The sequence below is a fragment of the Falco punctatus genome, assembly GCF_963210335.1.
Source record: "Falco punctatus genome assembly, chromosome: 1".
Classification (NCBI taxonomy): domain Eukaryota; kingdom Metazoa; phylum Chordata; class Aves; order Falconiformes; family Falconidae; genus Falco; species Falco punctatus.
In genome coordinates this window covers 82104173-82127228 of record NC_137580.1, presented here as the reverse complement: position 1 = coordinate 82127228, position 23056 = coordinate 82104173, and the positions used below count along the sequence as shown (strand labels likewise).

The window sequence follows — 23056 nt, the reverse complement described above, 5'->3', positions numbered from 1 at the left end:
TAAAATTACAAGTTGGAGACTGTATCTATATTTAATATACCTGTGTTTATGTGCACTATAAAGCCAAAAAGTTTAGATCTAAAGTGTTCCTCATATCTGAACATATTTGAATGCTGAAGCACATTCAAATAAGTGACCTCGAAGTATGATACTAAATTTATCTACAGACTTCAAGGCAGTGTATTATGTATGCATAAGAAAAGGCGTATGAAATATTTTTTTGTTGTTATACAATAGTTTCCCACTGTGTAGCAATATTATACACAGAGATGTACACTAGACACAAGTATGACTCACCATGGCTTTTCTCTTCCCTTGCTAAATATAGGTTTGTAAACTGAATTTAAGTAGGCTTTTTTTTTTTTGTCTCAAAACAGAAGCCACAAACCACAGTGGTTTCTTTCCAGATAGACATTCATTTTTAACAATAAGATTTAGCAAATATAAAAAATTCCCAATTATTTAACAGAATATTAAAGCAGCCTTGCTGAACTGGATTATGTATTTACTAAAACGTGACTATTGTCAGTACTTTAAACATTCTAATGCAAATAGCATAGAAAACATGAAAAATGTTTAACTTTCTTGAAAATTTCTGCCGAAAGGAAGGTTTCATGGAGAGTAGAACTGGATTCTAGAGCTTAGTTTTCACAGAGAATTCTGAAATTTATCCACAGGTTTAATGAGGATGCCCTTAAATGCCACTGTCACCTATCCATTAGATGCTTTTATGAGATTAGTTAAAAGGCTTTACCTCAAATGCTTGAAAGGTTAATCCCACATTGTAGTTTTCTGACACTGTTATTTTCCACACACATTCCTTCATTGGTCTGTAGTCATCAGGATAATTGGGAGACTGGATCTGGCCTTCATTTTTGTGGATTTCGCCTCCACAGATAGCTGATGAAAGCATAAAATTCTTATTGTCAATAATGACATTTTCTGTTTGTCATGCCTAAGCTGACATTTATCCTCCCCCTTCTAGAATGAACGGTAAATTATTCTGGAGAAGACTCAAAAATTTTACCAAGTACAAATTATTGAAAACACATTCCATTTAAACTACTATACATATTTCAGTTAGTGAATATAATTCAGCATTTCGAGTATCTCTAACATGTCTATAATGCGCAGGAAGACTTTGGAATCACAGTTAATCTGAACCAACACATTTTATAGAATATATTTAAAATTTCAAAATTATTAAATTTTACTTTATGTTCACCTTTGAAATACATTTAATCAAAATTCTTCATTAATATTTACTAACCTTTAGAAAGAGACAAATGAGACAGAAATCTCATGTTCTATAATGATCTATGTATTTTAACCTGCAGTTTACCACTGCAAGCTTACAATGAATTTGAAGAAACACCTAATAAAAATAAAAAATATTTTCAGGAAAAATAAATGTACTTTTCAGGGCCCATACTGGTAATCATGTAAAGATCTGTGAATATCAACTAAATAGTACAGTTTACTACCACAGATTCAATACTTGAGAAAACAGGCCCTATTTTAAACAGGTGAATGTTGAATTGCTAATCTACTCAGTGTGTGTGGGAGTGTCTCTATTAAGTTTTCCATATGCTCTGGGATTAAATCAGACTTTTCTGAAGAATAAACAGAAAGTACTCAAAGAAATCTCTCCACCCACTAAGTACAAGAACATGCACATTTAGTTAAACAACTGGCAAAAAATGTTTATGACTATTATTAGTGGTGTCCCTGGAAAAGAGGTCATCTGAAATCTGATCATAGGAAGAGTTGCAAAATGTCCTGTCTAATAAGTTAACACCTAATGTCTCTTTTCTTAATAAAATACCTATTTCATATTAGGTTATTTGCCTTTTTAAAAAAAAAAACAAACAGAAGTATCCATTTAATATTTTTTCTCCATATTAATATTTTCCTTCATAATCAAGTCTTCAGTTCTATATCAATCTTTAATGCTATAAGAGGCTTACCTTCATAAACTGCTGCAAAACCTTTCCCAACCCAGTTGCTGCTGCTGCGGAACTCAATCCACATCCTGCTGTCGGAGGATGCAAGGACTTCTGGCAGTTTATCACCGCAAAACCTGCCTAAAAACATGCAACTAGTAACTGCATTTTCTGCTGCCTCTGAAGCCAAATGCTGCAAACATTTATACAAGTGTTTAACATTATAAGCAGGAGCAGCATAACCACTCAGTGGAACTATTCACATGCTTATGGTTAATCACACGTGTTTCTGCAGATCAGGACCTAATACACAAAGACTTTATTATAAAGCTTTCAGTATTTCTTTTCATAGCAATCAGGCTCGCAAGTCTAAGTATAAAACCTTAGGAGAATTAGGTAGAAAAATTATTGTTATAGATTGTTTCTACACATATAAATCAGGCACTTTGGAAGGGGAAAGAGAGTACTAATCTTAAGAGTGGAACATAATCTAGGTCACAGTAATACTGCTCATTGTGTCTAAGGGACAAAGAGATTTAAAAACTAACATCCAAATGACCCTAGACTATATTATCCTCTTAAATTCAGCCAAGGTAGGTGAAATTTCTGTTTGTCTAGGTGACAGAGAAGGGAACAGAAGGGTAATTACTGTCTGGTCTTAACTGTTTCTTTGTCCTTTTCTTTTCAAGGCCAAGAAAATGGGCACTACTGTTAAAAAGCAGTCTTTTGTATCTGCTTCGTTTTCTATTTTTTCTGCTTTTAAAGTGTGGCTGTTAGGACCCTAACAAATAGTTTTAGTCTTCATTCTAAAAACAGCAACAAAACTGACCCAAGAAGCTGGAGATGTTCATGTTTCCTATGGCCTAAAATCCCCAGTTTCAATCAGAGAAAAATCACAGGATGTCAAATTGAGCCTCTGGACCAGGCGGTGGCATTATGGGGTGTGAAATGTCCCAACTAACCTTCTGAATTTAGAAAAGGAGGGCTTCAGCTTCCTGCATGTTAGTTGCAACTCTAAGAATTCATTATTGCTTTGCATGTCTTTCCTCTGCAAGACCAGGGAAGAACAAGCAAAGAAGAAATAGAAGTGATCTTCTATTCATGATTTTAAAAGTACAGGAACAGAGCTCATAAGTACCACTCTACAGCGGGTGCTCTCAGCCACAGCGCATGTGTTCATGACATGCTCTTTGGATTTCCTATCACATGCTCTACAGACTTGTCTGCATACTATTTACCCATTTCTGTGAAAAAAAACTATGGCAGCTTCATATCCATAAGCAAAGCAAAAAGTTGCACATTTTTTAGTTTTCACCCTTCCACACATGCAGCTTTGTAACAACTAGCTGCAATTAAAGGAAGGCTTGAAGTCAAATGAACGGCTTATTTGAGGCCACTCAGAGTTTTCTACCACCTCCAAGTTTAGATACATTCTAGACACCTAAAAACCGAGAGGTTTGTTGTGGGTTCAACAGCAGGCCACTGACTGAACTCAGCGAGTACGGTAACTACGGGCAGTGCAGCATTCAACAGTTGCATACCAAGCAGAGGCGATTTTCTCCAGTAGCCATCCCTTACTTCAATATAGTCGTACCAACAGAGACTGCTCTTGTAAAGGTCCATGGTGGTGAAGTTTAAAACAATCTGCAGAGGAGAACACCTAATTAAATCACATGTGGTTAATACTAGAAAGTCACTCCAACATTCTGCAGAACAGAAGCCAGTCTGGTCACCTGTAACAGGGTTCCAATTACTTAGACAATTAACTTCTCAATTATTTCTTCTAGTAAGTAAAAGTTATTTGGGAAAATTACAAGTTCTTTATTTACTCTTACATATGTGAGCAGATTCACAGACTACTCACATTTAATTGCCTACAGGGAGCTTTCACTGAAGAATAAAAATTTGAGAATGCTAATAAGGTAAAATAATGTGCTAATGTAATTTTAATTATGTTATTTGATAATTCTCCTGCCAATTGCTCTTCCATTCCATTCTGACTATAATCAGCACAGACAGCTGTAAAAAAAAAAAAATTGCATTTTATTTTGGTTTGTGCTTCCTTCTACTACTGTTTTAACAAGATAATTTACTTTCAGACAAGTTAAATATTGACAATGGCGGACAGTAATGCTGAAAGCAGTATCACTAGAACAAATGATACACAGCCCCTTAATGACTCTTAATGATACTGTAATAAAGCTTTATATACAGAAATCTGAGTTCTGTGCATGTCTGGAACTTTTGAACTTGGACTCCCAATTCTACTGAGCAGATCTGTAAATAGGCATATTTTCAATACTTAATATCAGGACTAACCTAGACCATTACATTATCCCACTTTGGTTTAGAAATACTAATCCTAAACTGCCATAAACTTACACTTTTAACACAGGAATAGGATTCATGCTGGATCACAGGATGACACAATAGGTACAGTTTGGACCCTGGCTGACCGGGACAGTCTTAGCATCATGTCCTGCCATTTCAGGGGTAAGTCCAAACAAGAAGATCAAAAATCACTTATATTTTGTATTGTAAAATCATTGCCAATTCATACCCTTCCACTGGATTTAGGTGTATTTGGAAAAAGAATTATTCTTCTTCCAAAAGAGTTCCTCAGTGTAGATTAATAAATATTTCAACCTCACTAAAAATCTTTATTCACAGATGAGCACAGAAGTGGTTTTATTTTTAGCTTTGATCCTAGAAACTCACAAGCAAAACCTGCTATTATAAAGCGAACATGAATCGCTGCACAGTAGCAAACGCCTCACAGTGCAAAAACACATCTGCATGGCAGCTGAGGGAGTGGTGACTGCCGGCTGGGGGACAGGGGTTACCCCAGCGGGGGGGGGGGGGGGGGGGGGTGGGCTGCCTCCAGCTCCTCTGCAGGCACCTGTGTCTCTTCAACCACAACATAGTACAGTATTAAACCTGAAAGGCAGAACTTTTTCAGACTGTAACATTAAGAACATTAAAACTATTAGCTATTGGAGTAAGCTAAATTTAAGATAACATACAGCTCCATGGTTTGGGTGTGTAGATGATGAAGACCATCTTTCATAGCAAGACACTGTATGTCTTAACATTAGGCTAGCAAGGCATTGGCCTTCACTTACTTTCCACAGCATACAACTAAGTACGTCCATATGAGCAATTACATTCTCTCAAACATCTCATTTTCAATGGAGAATGGGAAACTTTTTGACTTAACCTTAAAAGCTGTATATTCCCCTAGCCCGTAGCGCTGACACTACTGACTGGATGGAAGACCAGCTCGCAAGTGATTCTATTCAGCTTTCACCTTTACTGCCACGATGCCATGGGAAACAGAAAGCATCTACAAGACAACACACAAAATCCAACAGCCAGAAGTCCTGTACAATGAAGCACATTATGCTGGCAGCCACAGCCTTGTGGGATGAAGGTATGGGACACGAAGTATGCCAAGGAGCATCAGGACAGCACTGAATAAATGAATACCTGTTCTGATGGTTCGGTATGGCCCAACAGTTCTATCCAGAAGCTGCTACCACAACCACAAAACTTGCAAAAGCATTGCTTAAACAGCAGTCTGCCTCTAGTACCGTGTTCTCCATGTGAACATCCCACAAACAGCTCTGGTACATTTTTAGGGTAGCAGATGCAACAAATATAGCCTGTCCTCTCTCTTTTGGCCCCTTCCTTCTGTCATTTTAGGGCCACAAAGGGAGGCAATAATATAATCTCAAATCTACATGCAAAGAATGTCTGCTTCAATGTTAGTTTGATACTTTGGAAATATATTTAGATAATATTAACTCATATCCAGGATGCCACTGGCACTCTGAATCATAAAGACCTATAACAATGAACAGTTATGAAATTGTGTTGTCGAGTTCATTCCTGAGCTCAGAGATTAAAATGGACTAATCTGAAATCAGATGCAACTGCTGTGCAATCCTTCCACTCTGTTGCAAAAGAAATTACAGTAGAAACAAATGTATTTAAGGAAGACATGTTTCTTACACTGAAAGGTTTGAAGTAATAGATATTCTAGTATCCTCAACTATTCTTCAATATAGGCTCCATCTCCCGGAACTTTGAAAAACAAACCAAGCTACATCCTAATGAAAACGTTTCAATTAATATCTTGCATTATGTAGATAGGGGGTGTCTTCATAAGTATGGAGTTTAAAAAGATGAAAAAATTAAATGCTCACACATTTAGTCACTCAGTGAATTAGAAAAATAAAGAATTTTTATATAGAAAATGCATCAAATTACTGCTTTCAAAGCCAGGGAAGGTAGGGAATTGAACAGGGAGAAAGAAGGGAGTGCTGCTTATGTCTTTTGGGAGAGTGTATTTTTGGTGAAAGCCAGTAAGCAAACCATCCAGACAGTCCACTGTTGAACTCCAAGGATCTGAACTTCCAACTCTGAGACATCCAAGATTTGAATTCTAGATCTTCTATATATCTGCAGGTTCTCTGAGCTAGACTTTAAGACTCCTTTCCCACTCCAGATGCAGCTAGTCAGGTTAGGTAAAACAAATTTCAACAGCAGAGGGACAACTGGCATGATTCAGATAAGCACAGCACACACCCTGAATGTACTCAGCAAAGCAAGCACTACAGTCTGGGTTTCTACCTAACAACCTCTATCTTCAATTCAATTATTGAGCTACATCTTTCTTCAGATGGCTCTCATTCTTCCCTTGACAGTTTTTCACCAGGGCCTTGGTGGAGAATGATTATTTATTATTTTTTTTTAGATTTTGCAAAATAGGAAGAATGTCTTCTTTCCAGTGTTACTGAGAAAATGACAAATCTTTCAACATCATACTACTCAGTTTCCAGACTATTGCACTTTTTACCTAAAAATGGCATGCATCAAAGCACAAAGACTCTCAGCTGGCATTCACTAAGCTACTACGGTTGTGTCCATCCACATACTCTCATGCTTCTTTTAGTCTAACAGCAGCACCTCCTGCTTCGACTTCCCTGTCTTATTTCCCAGATGCAGACATCCCACGCCATTCCTTTCCAGAAAGGGAACCTCACAACTCGCCTCTTTTCTTCTGCCTACTGCTACACCTCTCAAACTTCTAGCTTATATGCATCCTTTCCCAGATGTCTAACCCACAGGGCATTTTGCCTTTAATACTCAGGCACACCTTCAGGGACATGTACTAAAGAAATAAATGCACAAATATTGTCAGAATTCCAAAACCGCTTACCATGTTATTCTCCATGAGAAAAATGCAGATCTGGCTAAAAGCACAATTGTTCATACGCTTTCCTCTGCTTCGGTTCTTTTATCATGTTTCCAAGTGCTATTTGAATCTACCTCTGAGAGTGGCAAAAAGGTCCTGTATATTCTCTCATTCACACAGCAACTCTGTCTTCTGTCTGTCCTTTGCAGGCTGTTCCTTCTCCAGCTTGTCCTTCAAGTAAAGAGGCCTCACCAACTACAATTGTTTTGATCTTCTCCTCAGCTCATCCACTTTGCAGTTCAGATTCCGTCTAAACGCTTACCTTCTTTTTTTCCTGGGTTTCTCAGACCATAGGTAAGGCATCTCTGCATTTAGCCATACTACCTGAAAATCCTACTGCCCTCAGCAGTCTTCTTGTCCTTTTCTACTGCAGCTGTGCAGGCAGAGAGGTTTACAAGGGGAAGCCTTTTTCTCTGCCCAGATGAGATGTAGACAGCTGGGTCAAGGTCAGGCCACCTTCCACAGCTGCTTAAGCTAACCCAGCTGGCTCTGTTGGAAACAAGTTATGGAAGCCACATCACATACCTCCTTCATTGGCTCAGTGGCGTAGAGCCTGGAGGTCTCTCACTAGTCTAGCTACAAGTTTTCCATTTTCCATGACACAGCTGAAACACCAGACTTCTCTCTTTTCCATTTGGAAATTTGCATTTTCTAAACATTAGTTGCCAGGATAGACTTGGGAAAAGGATGGTTTTATTTAAGTGTGATCATGTCATTGTCTCAAAATGCGGCTACCTAAATGGAAACCATTAAAATTTAATAAGCCTCCTCAATGGGCCCCACCTTTGAAATTCTATGAAATAACCTTCACTGCCTCTTCTTACTCTGACCTGCCAAGGTATTTGATGATACAGCAATTCCTTAACACTGACCAGAATTCATTAGCTGTATATAGGCAGAACCCCCAGTCTGTCACAGCATGATTTCTGGTCAGGAACCAAACAAGTATAAATATATTTAAGATTCTGACTTGAAATTCTGCAAAGTATTAAATAAAGCTGCAGAGAAGGTAGAGTTTGTTCAAGGGACAGGATGGCTGAAAGTCTTCATAGGAAAAACGATCAATGGGTATTTGTCAGCACAGTTAAGAAATTATTGATTACACAGCAGATTCAATGGTGCTACTGCAGCTTTGGAGAGAATATATCCTATCTCCTACGGCCTGGGATAAGAAAGCACAAAATAAATAGCAAACACCAGATAGTACCAAGTTTTCTGCATATGGCATTTTTTCCCATACCAACCAAGGATTTATCTGTCTTATTTTAGCATTCATGTAAAACATTAAAAAAAAATTTAAAGTAGCGTAACCTGTTCAAAAAGGAGGATTAAAAAAAACCCCACAACACTGGCACAGTTGCAACTCCCTATGCCAACAAAATTTCCACACACCAGAAGGCAGGATTCACACTGGTAGAGGTCTTACAGTATTACTAACACCATCCTCCCCCAGAGATTTTTGTGTGTATAGATATACTGTGTACAGCCATTTACCATATAGACTTAAATCCTGACAGAAAGTAAAAGGTGAATGAACTGCCTGGTTTTAGCAATAGGTGCACATACATTTTAGGTTGGGCTGGCAATTTATGGTGCCTACCAATAAAAGGGACGCTGCAGCTAACGTGTACCACTGCAGTCCCATCCTTCACCAAATTTCCTGCCAAAGATTGGAAGTGCCTGTACCTGGAGAAAGCAGCATGGATAAACGTCCTTTAAACTACGCTCAAACAGCACAATGTTAAATGTCAATAAAAGAGAGGCAAGAACTAGACAATCTGGACTGATGTTTTTCCAGTTTATTTTTAGGTGACTAAAGTGCCCACTGACATTTCAGAGCATGATGTGATGTACTTATAATGCACTCCAACCTCCACACAACATTCCTGACATCCATCAGGGTCAAAGCAGATAACAAAGGAACAAGAATTTAAATATATTATTTCCCTTTCATAATATGAATATGTTAGCGTCATTCACTGAGAAAATTTGGGGTGAAGCATAATGAGTGTCCAAGGTACAGCGATACATGCGTTAGTTAAAATTTAGACCTCATTTCTGCTGTTGTTGACATCAAGTACTTGCTGCAAATAGGGTCCTTTATCTCAAGGCAGACAATATCCTATGGGAACAGCACTGGCAAAACAGACTTTGACATTAGCAGAAATATCATCTACTTCATTCTTGCTGAACTATATGGAGACTATGAGAGCTGGAGGTCAGAACACTGCCTTACAGATATGACTTGTCACGTCAAATTTCAATTAGAAAATTCTGTTTAGCCTTTTTCCCCATTTGGAGCAGGAGATATGATGGGAAGGGAGCCAGTCTTCTTACAGCGCTGACTTCAGGACAGCAGTTCTCCCCCATTAAGCTTTTGTACAGTATGACACAGCTCCAGTGGTGGTTACAATCTCAAGACATAATGGTATCACAGATGTATTACAATTACACTAATGTCCACCGAAAGGCTTACACAAAGTTGGAGTATGATATGAATACTTAAGCATGACCATTTTCTAGCTCATATATTAATATTGTTTTCAAAAGCCAGTAACAATTGTAGATGAACGCTGTATTTTTTAAATTTTTTTAACTGAGGAATAGAAAAGAAACCTAAGCCATTTTTGTCGTTATCACAGCAGTGTCTAAGAAGCAACACAAATAGCAGGGACATAAAATTACCTATCTAGATTAACTTGCATCTTTTGTGCAAAGCTTTTCTTATTCATCTGTTTTCATTTGTTTTTCCCTGCCAACCTGCAGAGCCGCCCCCACCCTCCCAGCACAGAGCATGTTTATTTTTCCTCCTGTTTCTGGCTCTTGCCCAGAGGAAGAAGATTGCTTTCCAAATTACTTTGCTTTCACCCCCCACAGCAGCAAATGCTCTTACAGCGCCTAAGGATCTATTAGCACATTAAGAACATATATTCTTGGTGTCTAACAGGACTCTGACCTGAAAGAAACACGGAATAAAGCAATCCAAACAGGAGAAAACTATGTCCAATAGCGAGTGCGAGACCACTGACAAAACCGACTGAAATATCTGGAGGTAAATGCTGGGTTTCCTCTTTGGACTCTCCAGGGGCTTATGTTACTTCTATATTTCACTCTTTCAGCTGTACTTGACCGATTAGTATCAGCCACTGTTCCTCGCAAAGAAACTTACATCCTTTTTTCTTCCCCTGCATTTTTTGTCTCAGGTGAAACTTCCCATCACTCCTCTCTATCCTTACTTATTTAAGCCAGTAATTTTAAACAAGATTCAGCTAGCATATTTTGAAAGTATAGACAAGAGAAACGGGTTTTGCTTTCATTAAGATGGTGCACTTCTCTCCCCAAGCCAATTTTCCCACCACCACCACTTTTTCCTCTAAAACTGATGCCAGGAAAGTAGAACTACATGCACTAGAACCAACACCAGGGAACACCTGCAATGACACTTTCTTTACCCCGTGCTGTTACTGTTTCACTTTAAAAACATGTCACTCAGCATACCCAGACCTTCCTTAGGCAGAGCCCAGCTATCAGCCCCACATAGCTCAGTCAGCTCGCACAGTCCCGTGCTGGAGAAGAGACCATTCAGGAGCCTGAACTACCTCTACCACCTTTACACCGAACCACCAACTGAATCGGAAGTCAGTTTTGAAGGGATTTCATGATGCAAACATGTGGCAGATGGAAATCATGCCTTGATTTCACATGGGCGGCCACCAAATAGATCGTGTCGTTCTATATGTCACAGACCAAAGTCAAGTCAATATGACGTAGTACACGGTCCCATTTTTTATGGCATAATGTTGTTTTCAATTGTTATGTAAGCTTTAAACTTAAACGAAAAGCTAAAGAAATGCAACACTTTATTTTGAAAATAGCATCTGTTTTTAGTGGAGGAATGTCAAAATACCTTCTCGCCCGGGGTCACAGAGATTCTCCATATGCAGTGTGTGTAGGAAGGATAACCATTTGGAAATCCTGGAGAAGAAAAGTTGCCTGTAGATTCCTGCAGTGTTTCTCCACAGGCTGAAAAAAAACCAGTAAAAATATAAAATTGAATGTGCCTAACAGGAAAATGCATCTTTCCAATATCTACTCAGAATACATTTAACTCACTGCAGATGCAGAACGGAAAACAGACTAGTTATTTTACAATTTATTCAAAACAATGATTTTAAGTCAGTCTGACATTCATTCTATTTACACAGAATGTTTTTATTCCATGAACTATTTCACTTGTGTGCTGTCTGCTGACATAACCAAAATTACAGCAGTCTTAAAAATGTCATTGCTGTCAATCAACTGTACAATTATACATATAACTTTACTTTGGTGGGAAAAAAGAATTAGCCATGCCCTTAAAGAGCTGAAACAAAAGTTTGTACAGCATGATTGGCACCACACTGGAATTTCATCAGTGGTTTCATTTAACTTAGTACTTTGCCCACATGAGAGACTGATCTGACCTAAACTCACTCATTTATATTGGTATAGAAAACCAAAGCATATATTCAACAAAAATCTCTTGCAACAGTGATTTGTAGAGATATGAGTAATAAAGAAAAGCAAATGTGAAGTGCTAAAATACCAAAAGCTTTTATATTCGTTATTATTGAAGCTTTTAGCACCCATATCTCACTTGTCAATCATGCTACTAGCTGCTGGTGGACTGGTTAATAATTCCTCTTCACACTAAAAATACAACATTGGAAGCTCCTGCCATTCTCCACCACTATAACTGATTCTGGTAAGGGTGTCACACCTCAGTCAGTCATCTCTTTCAATCTCAGTCAAGTTGTTTCACCCACCAATTTTGCAGGTGTGATACGAGAGATGTGAATTTGAGAATATTATCCCATGACTGACAGTGTAATCAGATCTGCATTGCTTTCAAATTACAGCTACCACTGCCAGCAGGTGAACTACTGTATCATCAAAATCTCAATGAATTATAAATGATCTGGAAAATTTTTAAATAAAAGGGGACAAAGGAAGAGATTGTTTGTGACAGACAACACAGCTGTAAAGCCTGTCTGGTCAAAATGTGTCTAAAATGTAATCTGACAACTAGGCTGTAATATCAGGCATAAATTACATCAAATATGCTCTCTGACGCTGAAATGGTTATTGTGAAGAGGTGAGAAAAGAAAGACTGGTGCAGCCTCCAAAAAAATTTAAAGGCTAAAGTCACAGTCACCATGTCCTTTTGGAATGAAGCAGAAAACAAAATATTTTCCTCCCCTCATTTAAAAAGTGTGGGTTTATCTTTAAAAAGTTGCAGGCAGCCACAGCAAATGACACATACAAAAAAAGGTATTCAGTGCTAAATAATTATTTCTGTACAAAGCACAAAGCCTTTTCAGTGAAAAGGCTATATCCATAATTAACCACAATTTATTTTTAACATGGTGATGAATGCAAATTTAAATAAATTGCAGAAAACCATACTGGGTTCCCCCAGTGCTAGTAAACTGTATTGTAGCTTATAACAAATATGTAAAGTGCTTAAGTGAAGGACAAGAGTGAAATAGTAGCCTTGTACAAAAGTAGAGAAAAAGAGAACGCAAAGAGATGCCCTGCGCAGCAGCATGCATCGTGCCATCGAGGCCACACTGCATCAGCGTACTTTCACAAGGCACAGAAACATATTTCAAGCTTTAGTACATCTCCTGTTTGCACTAGCTACAACTATTTCACCAGCACCACAGGTACTAAGCAAGCCTTGAGCAGATGACATGATGAGAGATGAGGAATGCTGTTTGTCCAAACTTTTCTGCTCACATTGCATTATTTTCAATTAACTGTAACCTCGAGACAAATACTATGAAGTCACACAATGCACACACTCACATGTGAAGTATGTAAGCAAACAAAATGCTATCAAATATGTGGGACATATGAGCTATCAGTTCAAATGCAGCCCTGCAAACAGTAAGAGGAGAGGAGGAAGACCTTGGCATAACTACCCCTTACTCTATTAAAGCCCCTAAATTACCCTGTTACAAAAGTAAACGCATCAATGAATTAAGCACAATAGCTTTGTATTTTTGAGAACATTTCAGAATTTTTCTCTCTTATAGAATGCAGGAATTTTTTTCTCCAGACTATTAAAAACACTCCATGCTCCATATACAAAAGTTGTAAGGAGAGATAAATATAGATAGATATATAAATATATCTCCTTACAACTGTGGATTTTAAGTTGCAAAGGGTGCTGTGGAACATTTTCTTTTTTGAGGAATTATAGGTTAAAGCTAGTTAATACTACAATTTGACTTATATCCACATTAAAATGCCTGAGAGCACTCTATCAAATCAAAGTCTTCATAAATATGTCTGAAATTAAGGGAAGTGTAAGAAAAATTGTAATTAGATAACTTCTACTAAGAATTAACACAATCAGAATTTATGAAATATGTATGGGATTTATTTTTTTCACAGTCTTTACCATTTAATTTAAAATTCCTCATTACTCAAGGGATCTATAACAAGAAGCTTATACCAATCAATAGTTGAATTAATTATCTATGAGATATCTGAGTTCCAGGCTGGTTTCCAGAGCCACTATAGCCGGGGTCACATTTAGGTATTTCTTGTTTAAAAGCATATTCATCTTCAATGGGTCAGTGGTAATTGAAACAGTTAAAATTCTATCACTAGAGAACATAAAGGTTTCCCTGTAATTGGACTGTGGCAACTACAGTATTTGTGATTAGGCTTATAAAATAGTATATTATAAACATTTTACCATGTGACAGTCCATTAGTAACGAGTCCACTTTGGGAAAGAAATGTAGAAAGAAAATGAGCGGTAAGGGCCATAAGAACTAATCTTAGTAGAAATGTACGATGAAGAAGAAATTAATGAGAACTTTAATCTTATACACCTCTGCTTTAAAAAGCATTTGTACATATTTATTCCATTGTTAAACATTAACACTGCCAATGTTTTCTCTGACGCTTTTTTCCCCCCTCCCAAATGTCATGCCTTACCATGGCATCAATTTTATTAGGCTAGCCCACTTGCAGAAATGCCACTTTAGCTCTCCCCGCACAGACACCCCGACCAAAAAAAACAATCTCCCATCTGTTATACAGCTTGAGAAGGTTAGAATCCTGAGAAGCCTTTCTGTGTTAAGGAAAGGGAAACTATTTTTTCCTTCTCATTGGAAAGATGGCACAGGCTGCAGGTAGATTATATGCTTACACAAAGCAATTTTTACCAGCGAACTCTGCAGCAGTGTTTAATTACACAGCCTGTGTATAACACCTCTCTGGGCTGGTCTACGCACATGGTCAACTTCTATTAAGTCTTACAGTGAAATCTGAAAATTACAAAGCCCAGATCCTCCGAGACACTCAGGGAACCAACTCTTATTCCTTTGTGTATAGCACTATCAAATACATACTGTCATATACAGCTAATTTAAGCCTACTCTCTTCCAAAGAGAATTAAGATCTTTTACTTAGACCCAAGTCTGTACAACTATACATATGTAGCACATAAAGCTGCCACAGAGCCCTAAAAGTATCTGGTGCTGATAATGTACTTGTTAAACCAAAAACTTAAATCAGTTTACTACAACTCAGTGTCTTACTGTTGACTTGATTCCCCTTTATAGTTGTAGGAACATGGTCTTAATCTAAAAACTTTAAACTACCTCATGCAGTGAATAAAGGCAGACTTTTGAAGGTGAACACTCTTTTCTAATCTAACACAGATGGGAGCAAGTTAAGCTTGGGGAACAGTGACAACAGCCAGGCTAGGTGTCTTTCATCTGCTCTCTTCCATGCATACTGTCACAGACCCCGGCATTTTGTAAGTTTGTTGAAGCACTTCCATCCACCTCTTCCTCTGCACAGCCTTCTCCTGCCCATCTGAGCCTCCTTTCCCACCCCTTACTCAGTCCCACTCTACCCGCTTATTTCTTGTCCTCTCTTTCTCCTACGAGTATCGTTCTCCTATAAAACTACATATGAATTTTAAATCAAGTACAATTTCTATATAAACTTATAAAGGTAGATCTGTGAGGAAACTTTAATAGCTACACCAGAAAACATATTCTATTACTCCATTAGACAGTCCAAAAATTGTCATACATCCAGCCTTGAAGTTCAAGATCTAGAGTTCTCAAATGCCAAGGCACTCAAAGTTCAAAATAAGCTTGGCAGAGCAAGGATTCTCAGCTTGGTTGCTTGCTTTCTCCTCATTATTCTGTCATGTAACAATATAACCCAGTATTAAAACGTAACAGATCCCTATCAGCAATTACATTTTCCTTTGACAGAAATCCTAAGAAAAAGTTAAAAACAAACCAAAATTGCTGTTGCTAGGTTGTTGAGCCCTGGCCCTAGCTCAGCTGATGAAAGCCAGGTTATCAAATCTCACGCCTTGGCTTCACCGAGCTCAGAGCGGTTCCTCAGGCACTGAGCCCTTCCCTGGGGGACAGCCCTGCGCACCCTGAGCAGCTGCAGCGGCGCAGGCTCGGCGGTCGCGCTGCTGCGGGATCGGCTGTGCTCTGCAGCAGCCCTGAGCTCAGCTTCACGCTCGTGGGCCCCAGAAAACCCAGCCAGCTTCTAGGGCCAGAAATGCTTGCCACAAACCCCTTTATCAAATTAGCGTGCACCTCTGGAAAATACTGGTTTGTTTAAGTTACTGTTTTTTATATTTTCATTGTATTACATTTCAGTCAACACAAATGAACAGATGAAACAATGCAGATGTTATTAATGTTTGAAATATTCACTGCTGTTTTATCATAAGCAGACATCACGATTAACATCTTTTGTCTGAAATACTAAGTACAGCACGCCACCAAAAAAAACAGTGTCAGGGATTTTATTGCTATATACTGTGATGATCACATGATTCTTTTCATAAAACCAAAAGCTTAATGCTTGAATTTTCAGTCTCACTATTGGAGAACTGGAAACTTTATTAGATCACAAGTACCATGCAACTTTCAGAGTTGCTCTCTTTATTGGACATTTACAGTCGCGTTGTGTTATTCGGTTATGCAGTTCTATTAAAAATATTTATATGAAAAAAACCAGGATGTTAAATAGTATGCTATTTAAAATCTGTAGCAAAACCTCTTGCCTTTTTCTGCCTCTTAAAACTCACTTTCTTTTATGGACTGGCTAATCTAAGTAGGGCTAGAAAACCAGCATCTTTTATTCCAAAGTCTGCTGAAGCAAAGCGCCAGAAAATGAGCATGATCCTGTAACTACCACCTATTTTTCCTATCCCTCTGACCCGTGTTCACCACTGCTGCAAAAAACAGCTTACTTTTAAAGTGCACACTACTCTCAACAGCCTTGGTTTTACAGTACTGTGAAACTAACTTTCAACAACTTTCAAGACGTTGAAAGAAAGGCTAACTCATCATTGCACATTTTCATTAATTATATGAAAAGTACATTTTCTCTGAAGAGCTATTTGAACATTTGCTCAAAAAGGATATCGCATCTTTTTCAGTTGACTGTAAGTATGTGCTAGACTATTGCATACACACTAAACAGCGTAAGCTCTAATTTGTTAAAAAAATCTTCCTTAAGTCGATATGATCGTAAGATACTAGCTGCTTTCACAGTGGTTTTAATTTCATACACTATTTTTGTCTCCAAAATTTGCCTTTTATCAATACATAAATAGGTATATTCTGTGTTTATGAAATTGCTTCACTCTGTATACTCTTTTTAGAAATAATGCTGCCAAGAAGAATGCCATTATTTAAGCACTTTCTGCACCAAAAGGAAAGAGCAAAAACTATTCCAAAAGGAACAGTTGTTAAAGAAAATACGTTAAACCGGTTTCTCCTCTGGTAGGCCCAGAAAGACTGTGCAAGCTCTCAGTATACAAGACTATGATTACTTACAGCACAAACGGAAGGCATATTTCAGCTGTACAGTATACAGCAAATGCACATCAGATGCCCCAGACCTTCCGCAGATCACGCTGCTGCAGACACAAATTTGAAGCAGCTCTGTTACTTCAGTCCTGATCCCTCTTTTTATTTCTCCTGCACTGATCAGGTGGTTGAAAGCAGTCACACACCTGACTTCAAACAGCTACCGAGACTGCATCAACTCCCACAAGGAGCAGGAGGGCTGTAAAACCTACGCGGCACAGAGCTGATAGGTCTGGCCTCGCACGGGGACCTTGCTGGCAAATTCTGGCTGAGAGATGGCACTTCTGAACCGCTTTGGTTGACATCAAAGGTTAAAACTGGTACCAGCCACAACTACGGCAAGGAAAGTAAAACCTTTTGCTCTGAGGTTTCCACCACTGCACCAGCACTTAACAAAGAACCAGCACTAGAGAATGACGAGAACTCTGGGTTACTCCAGGCTAGCCACTGATGTCTCCGAGATGGAAAGAAACTCTACCCTAACACTATTTTGAGATACAACGCTAATATGCATTGAATTCATAGGATACAATTAAGCAGGAGATATCCAAATACTAAGTGTATGTCTTAAAATCATAGGATTTTGTAATAATATCTAACCAGTTCATCCATAAAAGAGTTTACAACTTAGTCGTCCTGGCTTGTTGTTTGTGAAATTTTCAAAAATTTTTGTGTTCAGACCTGATAGCAATAATTTAATTTGTTCCTTCTGCATCCTACTTGAATTCAAATCAAAAAGGACTCCAGCCAATATGCAAACTAGAATTGAGATTAAACTTTTTTTTCCCTAATCATTGAACAGCTAAGGAAAACAAAGATTGAAATGTCATGGAACTAAGTGTTGTTTCATACAGTTTACCTGTCCTTAAGTGCTTTGCACTCCAGAAACATATCTATAATATTATTCAACTCTTGAACTGCCTATGTCAGTTGCCAACATGAGGGCAGACTACTCAGCAGCTGACTCAAAAAAATTTTCATTCCTCTTGAACAACAAGTCGAACAGTTGCTAGTATGTGGGTTTTGTTTGTGATGCAATACCTGGACATCTATACAGCTTTCTTGCCTGTGCAATATCTCCTTTACTTAGACGAGTACGCTGGCCAATGGCAGGTCGTATACCATTATCATCACGGGAAGGGAGAATGGTATCCAGAAACATGCCCCTAAAAAAAATAAAAATAAAAATAGACCCCAAAACCCCCTATCAGGTTTCTGTCATAAAGCTGTCTGAGTTTTATGAATGTATAATGCTATTTTGTCAATCTAGAATTTACATTTGGCATAAATAAGAGGGTAAAATGCAGAACTTTAAATACAGAAAACATGTCGTAAAAATTCCTCAGTATTTTTATACTGTATACTAGTAAACTTTATGCAAAGTTATCAAAAAATGATCTTCTTTCAGCATATCAATTAACATATCAGCTTTTATATTTGTGTTAGACAACAGGAGGGAAATCTCTTACTACTATAAAGACTACACAGGAAAAAGGCACTACTGTTAAGCTCTTGCTGTATTTAAAAAAATAATTATAGAATTATATAAAATACATAAATTAGGCCCTATCACAAATTTCTTAATGACAAAGCTCCTATTTCTAACGAAGTTTTTAACAGAAGTCTTAAAGTCTTGACTTAAACATGTAAGAGCAGGTAAAGTCAAGCACACTTGCCAATCATTCTTCTGTCAGGTGTTATAACAGAACTTACTCTATCTGCTGCTTTTGAAACAGAAATGCTTACTTGCCAGCCTCTGCTTGTTTTACAATAAAATATATCAACTTACCGTATGTGATTTTAATAACATTTGCCCTAAATTACTAGATGTAATATAGGAGCACACTTGTTCCAAATGTGCAGTTTTGTTCAGTTTCCCAAATTTTAAATATGATTCAAAATATTTTGGTACTCTCAAATAAATTTTAAAAGAGTAAAGGTAAAAAACTAAAGTTCTGTTCATGTTACAGAATTTGAAAATCCCCCAAATCCCATAAAATGAAAAGTTAATAGATGAACACATTTCTGTGTTCTCTTGTTCTTTAATTTCTTTCATTCTGTCTTGTACACCTGTAGGGCTTTTATTGAAAAGTCAAACAGATATTTTCAGCCATAATGTAGGTCCACAAATGAATGAACAATAAGGATCTTTGTAGTTAGCAATATTGTTTATAAATACAGATTGCTTTGTAAATTATAATAAATGAACCATTTTGAGTATTGCAGGTACACACTGCTCTCCTTACCCAGTCAGATGTAGATTAGAAATCTTGCACCACTAGAAATGTTGTAAAAAAAGAATCGTGTCAAAATGTTATCCTAATCTAAACTGTGAAATAAACTACTTATGACATTATTCAGCTTCAAGAAATAATGCACATTATTATTTTTAAAAAGTGTTTGTATCTATAAATTATAAAATTTATTTTCCAATTATGTTTAGTACAACCTGAAACTGACATTATTCATATTTTGAAAAATGTGAAAACAGTGCTCTCTTAAATGCCTTAGCACTTTAGTAAGGGAACAACCTGTAACAGTTTTAATATAGCATGAACAACAGCATTGTGTGTGACTAGAACTTTATGATGTTTTGTGATTTCTGCTACTTATCTGGGTGAGTAAAGTCTAACAACAGCTGGCAATATACCACACTGAGCATGACTCATGCTTTCAAGATAAATCAGCACAAATCAATGACCTGAAGGGTTTGCTGGCTGTTTTTAAACAGTATGAAGTAACAACCTCTTTCACCTTGGGGCAGGGCATGCCTACTCACGGCGCTATCAGCTTTTGCCAGCTTGGAAGGTAGTGAGATCAGGGCCCACAAATCAAGTTATCTTGATGCTGCCATTGCCCTAGGACTCAGCAGGGTGGGGGGAAGGGGGGGATCCAGATTGTTAAATTACTCTATTTCATACAGGTTCTTATAATCTCTTCCTTAAGGTAATAGTATCTGTAACTAGAGTAAGCAATGTGACTATTATCTACTTCAGGTGGCTCAATCTCATGCTCTTCCAGGGGTAAATTATGGGTATGCTAAATACATCCTTTGGTAGAATATATATTTTTTTAATAATATCATTTATATTGAGGATAGATATTGATATTGAGCTTAAGAAATTTGCAGAGGCTGGTGAGGTTTCTGGTGGTCTTCAGTTTACTTCAGAGTCTCAGATTGTCTAGGTTTTTTGCCTTTAAATGCATGAATTTGGGGGGAAAAAAAAGCTAAGCACGTAAGTTTTCAAACTAGCATTTTTGTTGGGTTTTTTTGAAGTTTCTTTTAATTTACATTACTCTGGTGTTTTTAGAGAGTAAGCAGCTGAACTGTGACTTGGTGTGAAATATAGCAAGAGACTGGGTGAAAGACTCCTCCACTTACTCTCCAGGGCAGGGCTAGCTTATGGGAACAGCTCTTTGTACAGCTCCCAAAACCACGCAGAGTTTCAGAGCAAGCCCCACATGAGTTACCATGGAGTTGGGAAAGCATCAGCCTGCAACACGCCAGAGCAAAAACACCAGAACTCTGCATTATGTGTTCTTTGATCACAGTCTGTACAAGCAATAGAGAAGAGGCTACAGGCTCTGTTATAAATGTCTGACTGCAGTCCTTAATAAAGGTTGTGCCTTGCATGGTAGATGCCCTAATACCATGACAAGTTCTACCTACATAATTCATAGTTAGTCAGATGTCATGCACCAAAGGAGATTTCTCTTTAAAGAGAACAGCTCATGTTACACATACAATTCCTAATCATTTCGCTCATTTGGTTTTACTAAATTCAAATTTTTATGGAGACAAAAAGAGAGTATTATATGAAATGATGTTTCCAGATTATCTTGTCTTGAAATCTGAAGAACTGAAGCAAGATCAAAAGGCTGCTTTGAAACTGAACAGAAATGAAACATGTTTAAAAATATAATTAAATTATTCTGACTTAAAATAAACAAGCTGTGCTTTGATTGTTGTAAGAATAATATATCACAAGGGATATCTTCAGTGATTTCAGGATACTTAAAAAAGCATAGTTCTTCACATTCACAGACAGGAATATAATTAAAAGTCAAAAGGTATAACCTGAGACTCCAACCTTGAGAAGGTGTTCCTAGCATAGTGCATAATGCTGTCAAAGTCGTACGGTTCCCCAAGGGAGTTCACCTCTCCAGGCTCCATCTTCAAGAAGTTGTATTCCTGACCTACAAATGATTGATAGTTTCTTCAATATCTTTTTTTGTGAAGATAAAAAACAACCCCAAAAAGGAAAACAGCAAAGATCCTAACCTAATCACTCACTGACATTCATAAATCTTAGTCATTTGGCATTAACTGTGTGATTTTGTTAACCAAGAGGGCAGAAATGTCTTCTGAAACACACATCAAATTCCTACCTTTACATTTAGAAAGACTGTTCTCATTCACCTAACACACATAAAGGCCCCACACATTACGTTGTGCTTCATGTAGAATCCACAAAATTTGCTGGCTTGGTTCTTAATTCGAGACAGAAATCATTTTGACAGCAGAGACCCCAGAAAAACCCTCCTTGTTATAGACTGGTCACACTGGATACTAAAAGGACTCCTCCCGTGAAGGCTGCTCTTTGAGCCCCCAAGTAATACAAACACTACAAAGTCCCATTTTCAAGAGTCAGCTGTTGCAACTTAATGAAAAAAAGAATTATAGTTAGTTCATAATTCCAGACCAGAAGGTCTTTGTCCTGTCCCAATCAGTGTATTAAGAGATGCAAAGCACCCCTCACTCTAATTCATATTCCAACTGATGTCTGGCAAAAAAAACCTGCAATGGCATTAACATTATTAACCAACGTAACTTGCATAATACAACAAACCCCAAATGTCTTAGTGGTCATGACTTCCTGATTCCATTTAGCGCCCCTCAAGGCTCATGTCACACCACAAAGTGGCTTCAGCCGGAAACTAGAGAGACAACGGCAAGTAGACAGCAGGAGGCTGAGGACAGCACTCCAGCTAATTTTCCCCATCACAGAAAAAGCACAGGGGAAGAGCACTTATGGTATCTACACAAGTTAATGACACAGAAAGAACAGAAGGAAGGCTTTGATGCATATGTCCTTTCAGGACTTCAGAGACTTGTGGGAGTGTGTATCAGCTGCCAGTCATCTTCCAAGTCCTAGCTGAGGTGGAAAAGATCTATTGCATCTCAAATCTATTTTATTTTAAAACTCTTTTTATAGGAACAAATAAATACTCCAAAGTTATCATCAGACAAATTCTGATTTCACCATTTCTTGAGAAGAGAATTCTCATAAGTCAAAATCAGTGTTTCACATTTATGACACTGCAAATGAAACACGCCTAGTTCCCTCCCATCTTGCCCACGCAGCACAAGTGTGGGCACAACAGCTGGACTGACAGATTTAATTTTAACAGCCAGCTTAAATTTCTCAGGTTCCTCAGATGTTTGTCGCAACAACATTGAGGCCGCTGGCTAAGCTACAGGCTCTGCAGGGAACAAGTAACATGGAAAGCATGGGAACAGTGCCCGTGCTTGTCACAAAGTCCTCAGCTTACCTTCCAGGTCGAAACCTCTCGGGCAGTATAAAAAGCTATTAGCATGTTTTTATACTTATCATTCAGTAAAGACTATGAAAGAAAAGCCCTTTCTCAAGCACAGAAACATGACTTTTAAAGGGCTTTAAGAGCAATGGCTTCCTTCAGAGTTCTTGAGCACGATTACTATATTCTCTCCTTCTAGCCCATACTACTTAATGGCTTTCTACTTGGCCAGACCATTAGAAAAAAAATGAAGTTTCAGTTGCAGTATTTTATTTGTGAATCAGCTTGAGAACAGTCTAGCTAAAAAGGAATATCAGGCATAAATGACTACTTCTGATAGGCGAAGGAAACACCAAAAATAAAGACTCCCCTCCCCTGCCCCACCCACCCCACCCCCCCCCCAAAAAAAAA

At 37.9% G+C, this 23056-nt stretch overlaps 1 protein-coding gene across 5 annotated transcripts in view; it reads right to left on the bottom strand.

The window, feature by feature from the left end:
* The window catches only part of TLL1 (tolloid like 1), a gene marked incomplete at its 5' end in the record, with an annotated part of 138527 nt that overhangs the window by 35500 nt on the left and 79971 nt on the right, over window positions 1–23056 (bottom strand). For 4 of the 5 annotated variants that reach the window (XM_080371012.1, XM_080371008.1, XM_080371010.1 and 1 more), the window contains 6 exons: window positions 755–900; window positions 1968–2084; window positions 3485–3587; window positions 11108–11223; window positions 18149–18273; window positions 21199–21304. In XM_080371012.1, the coding sequence (XP_080227138.1) occupies window positions 755–900; window positions 1968–2084; window positions 3485–3587; window positions 11108–11223; window positions 18149–18273; window positions 21199–21304 (713 nt within the window). Of the gene's footprint in view, window positions 1–754; window positions 901–1967; window positions 2085–3484; window positions 3588–11107; window positions 11224–18148; window positions 18274–21185; window positions 21305–23056 lie in introns of all 5 variants that reach the window. The other variant, XM_080371011.1, reaches the window with a different exon arrangement.